This window comes from Hordeum vulgare, chromosome 6H (assembly GCF_904849725.1).
Source record: "Hordeum vulgare subsp. vulgare chromosome 6H, MorexV3_pseudomolecules_assembly, whole genome shotgun sequence".
Taxonomy (NCBI): Eukaryota; Viridiplantae; Streptophyta; class Magnoliopsida; order Poales; family Poaceae; genus Hordeum; species Hordeum vulgare.
Window position 1 is genome coordinate 329,811,710 of NC_058523.1, and position 4,543 is coordinate 329,816,252.

Here is a 4,543-nt window from a genome sequence, read left to right on the forward strand (position 1 = left end):
CGCGCGTGCTGGCGGCCATGGCGAGACGTCGTTTGGTATGCACGGGCGGGGGGTGAGCAATGAGGAGGCGACCGAAAAAATAGTTGCGGCGGGGCGGGGCGGGGAGGACAGGTGGAGGCGTTGGAGGTGAATGAAGGGCTAGTGTCCTCGACAGGCGGGCCACTAAGAGGACAAGGGCGTGCGTCCCACCCATTCGCTCATTGTTGTTTGGACCGGGAATAGGTCGAAAACGAGATAGGATCTGGAGTTGGCCTAACAGCCAACGTGCAGCATGTTTTGTCAATCTGACGGAGGTGGACAACCCACACGGACAGCCTGTACCCACCCACATCGCTCGCAGCGCAGGTCGCTTAACAACTCGGACCATTTGCAGCTGACAGCGATGCCAAACAGAGTATGGATTACCCACAATCAACCTGCAGCAAACCTAACTCTTACCAAGGAAACCTATGAGGCAAAAAGATTACAGATGCAATCAATTCAGTTTTTTTCAGTACGACAGCAACGGCATCACATGTTATAGGATTGAGACACTTGACCAGAAAAGCGGGCGGCCACTAACAGCAGTGAGGCGGGCGGGCGGGCAGGACATGAACTCACTGAGTGCACATGCAGTAGTAAATCATCAGCGAGTATGAATGATATGATGATAATAATAAATAATCTACAATATATTTTCTGAGTTCATAAATCAATCGTGGAAGCAATGAATCAACAAGAGACAAATAATCTACAATATATTTTCTGAGTTCATAAATCAATCATGGAAGCAATGAATCAACAAGAGACTCAGGTGGTAAGCACACACACTGCTAAGCTCCTCTTTCAAAACTAAAACAAGCACGCAGCCACCGAGCATGCGCTATGCTGTCAGGCAGGCCCCTCTTCCATTGTTTTGAATGATGAATTACATGGTACAAAATCATGAACTCAACCGAAACGCCACCCCAACTAAGTCAGCCAGCCCATTGGTATCAAATACAAACGCTAAGGCTACCCACTCTCTCTCATGCAGTTGCCAGGAAGAAGATATCTGTACTGGTCGAATTTCTCAAGTAGATAGGCGGGAAGATGAACGGCCGAATACGTGCTCGGAATCGGCCCAAGCTTGGCGATGATCTCTTGGAACGTGTACTCCTCCGGAAGCATATCAAAGAGATCAGCCCCTTGGCATATCACATGCTGAATTCTTTTGGGGTTCAAGAAGTAGCTGAATCTGATCCGGTCCACATGGCTATAGGCTTTCATTTTGAAGACAAAATCATTTATGTACCGAAAGCAAAAGCTGCAGTGCCACCCTGAGTCCGCCAAAAGCTCGTCAGTTTGCCGGTAATGGGCGTACCTCGTCTTCCCCGCTCGGTATCTGTGTATCGAAGCTCTCCAGCTCTTATCATCAAGGAAGAATTCAAACGAGTAGAGATAGTTCCGCAGCTGAAGGTGAAGTATCTCAGGCGTATCATCGCACCATCTCAACAGGTTGATTGTATGACCACTTGGGATCTCATCAACATCAGACATAATCAACAGGTCATCGTCAGTGATTCCGGCGATCTTTAGAAGCTGGTCAAGCGCGACTCTCTGATAGGATTCCTCGACAAATGGGTTCTCCCCCTTCACAAACCTTCCCCCTATCATACCATAGGTCAACCGTGATTCAGCAAACTCAAACTTTTGGCGGTTTTCCTTGAAGTGGAGCTTCTTTTCCAGGCCAGTAAAGGTTGAATTGGACTCGAGCAGCACAAATTCTGACACATACGGGCTAAGCTCGTGCCAACGGATATCAAGAATGTCGAGCTCGTTGCTGAAAAGCACCGCGTCAAAGACACGCCGTGGAGCCTCCCGGACCTTCCATCCATGCAACTTGCAGAGGTTCGCCATTGAAACATTTTCATGATAGTAATGAGGAAGTACTGTGAAAGGCTTCGGGGGCTTCTCCCAGATAGGTCTGAGGAAATAAGTGACCTTCTGGCCATGAACATATATGACGAAGATTATAATTGGCACACCAATCAGCAGGAACAGAAGGGCCTTTAAATCAAACCCCCGAAGGGCGCACTTCAGCCTTGACATGCTCAGAACAGATTTTGAACCATGCTGCAAATGAGTACAGAAACCAAGTGAGAAATCACTCAGTCAATGGAAGTCACAAGAAGCACGAAATTGAGCTAAAAATAAAAATACGCAAGTAAACACCCATCTTCTTCACAAAACTATTTGAGCGACAAAAGACTGTACAAACTGCAGGGATATGCAACAAGACCGATTTACCTAACTTAGGACACCAGTTCTATTGTAAATCAATTACTCCAGGAAACCTTACGGTGCATTGCATAACTGAAATTTTTGGCTAAAGAGAGTTACTAATTTGTTCAGCGCAAACTGGATGGCTGTAGATGAAAACAGGGAAAACTTTATTAAAACTTACTCAACATGGGAAGCAGAAAATCAATGTTATGTCTCAACGATGGCAGGAACAAGTAGTCAAGTCGATATGTGTCTATGTTGTTGTTAGTATACAAAAGGAAATCAGTGGCAGCCTAATTGAGATGGGCCGATCAGAGCAAGCTGGATACTAGTATCTCTTCACGAACTCCTCTGTAGTCTATTTTCGCAGCATGAATCCTCAGCGTGCACAAGAATCCATCTGTGTCTTTTACTAAAAAGGTGGGATCGTTTTCACGGCCGCGCCTCAAGCGGTTAAAGAAAAGATTCCAGGATTAGGCGGAACCCAAATTCGGCCAGCTCGCGAGATTCCACCAGCACCAGAAGCAGCATCAAAACCTGAAATTACACCTAATCCCGCCATGTGTAGGACCGAAACAGATCAAAGATTCTTCCTACTTGTAAAGCAACTAAGCAAGCATCTCGGACCCGGACTCGGCAAATCTCATGGATACTTAATCGAAAACAGAAACTTGCCAGCAGAAAAACAATACTACTGCATATCGGAGCGTGATAACTGATATTACTGGTAGAATCGAAGCGAGAATAAGAGCAATTGGAGCAACCAAAGCATGAAGCGAGTAGTTTCCAGACCAACCAAAAAAACAATATAAATAATAAAATAAAAGGAAAGGAAAGCAGTGGCGAGAAGGGGCCTTCTCGTAGACCAGGTAATCAATCCACCGAGATAGGCACGCGGTGTGAGAAAGGGACAGATCTGGGGGGGACGGGAGAAGGGAAGGGAGGGGACGGGAGGGAGGTCCTCACCTCGCCGTCGCAGATGCCCTCGCAGATTCCGTCGGTCTTCTTGCAGTTGGTGTAGTAGCCGGCGGCGTCCATCGCGGCAGCACGGCCGGACGAACGGGTCAGCGCCCGGACGCGCGGAGCAGGCGGGGAGAGGCGCGCGCGACTCCAATGGTGCTCCGATCGGCCGGCGGCGGTCTCTTGGGCGCCCCGGTGGCGGGCGGTGTTTTTGCGCTGGTGTCCTCGAGGTGTGGGCTAATTGTTTGCGGTCGACACGGCTCGGCGCTGTCGGAGTTCGTATAGAGGAAGGAGGGTGTTGTGTGGGAATACGCGGAAATACGAGGGTTGTGTTTGCGCGTGGGGTGGGAGGTGAGAGATAGGAGGAGGCAAGAGCAAGGGGATTATGGGAACCGTCGTGTCTAATTATAGCCGTTTGGGTGGTGGCCTGCTCTGCTTGCGCGTCGTTCCGGCTGTGGGTGGGCTGGCGGAAGAGCTGGTCTTTGTTTGTCCTCGTGCTACTAGTGGAGTACTAGGGGCATCTCGTCCCGCAGAGTTTAAAACCCCAAATTTGTGTCAGTGTCGTGTCCTTTTCTAATCGGTTTTGCCGATTTCTTCTCTTTGCTTTCCTTTCCTTGCCTCGCAAAAAAGGTACTACCAGGAGTACTAGTATCTTCATCAGCGTTTCTTCTTTACACTTGTCATAAATAAAAACGAGTCCTGCTCTGTTCTGAAGGGGTAATGAAAGGGCCTTTTACAGAAACACCATGTAACTCTTTTTGTACAGGCTCGTTACAAGAAAACTATCATTTCACATCAAGTTTTTTTTTCCAAAAACATCTCAAGAGGGGCAGCGGTGTCCTGCATTTTATTAAGAAGAGGAGAATTGCCCGGTTACTCAGGGATAACCGGACGAAAACGCAACATTAAGTTGCAATAACATGTAAAAAATAATTTGGCAATAAAACACGCTGACTTGAAGTAGCAATGCCGCGTTTTACACTTTTACTGTGCTGATCACTTTTGATTTAAATTTTCACTTACATTTGGCAATTGTAGATGTCTTCTTGTTTACCCAATCAACTACAAAAGAGGCAAATTGTATCCTTGTGAAGTGAAAAGCAAAAAAGACCTACACAAGTAACGTGGTCATTGTATAACTGTTTTTCTTTTCTGTGATGGACAACTATATCTCCATTGCCTTACTGTCCCCTAAGAGATTTTAATGGCCCAAATCTTTGTTGTCTTCTTAAATTTGGCAATATGTAACTGAGGGAGCTCACAGTAATCTTATCAAGTCATCTGTTATTCCTCACAAATACCTCTCACACCAAGCTTCTTCGTGTAAGATGCAGGACCT

General features: G+C 47.0%; 1 protein-coding gene across 1 annotated transcript; it reads right to left on the minus strand.

The window, feature by feature from the left end:
• Positions 1-711: 711 nt before the first annotated feature.
• LOC123401766 (beta-1,4-mannosyl-glycoprotein 4-beta-N-acetylglucosaminyltransferase-like) lies at positions 712-3,683 on the minus strand. Its single transcript, XM_045095618.1, has 2 exons — positions 3,211-3,683; positions 712-2,094 (listed from the first exon to the last, which is right to left on the minus strand). The coding sequence occupies exons 1-2, from the start codon at positions 3,280-3,282 to the stop codon at positions 994-996; spliced, it is 1,173 nt and encodes a 390-aa protein (XP_044951553.1). The 5' UTR covers positions 3,283-3,683; the 3' UTR covers positions 712-993.
• Positions 3,684-4,543: the final 860 nt, after the last annotated feature.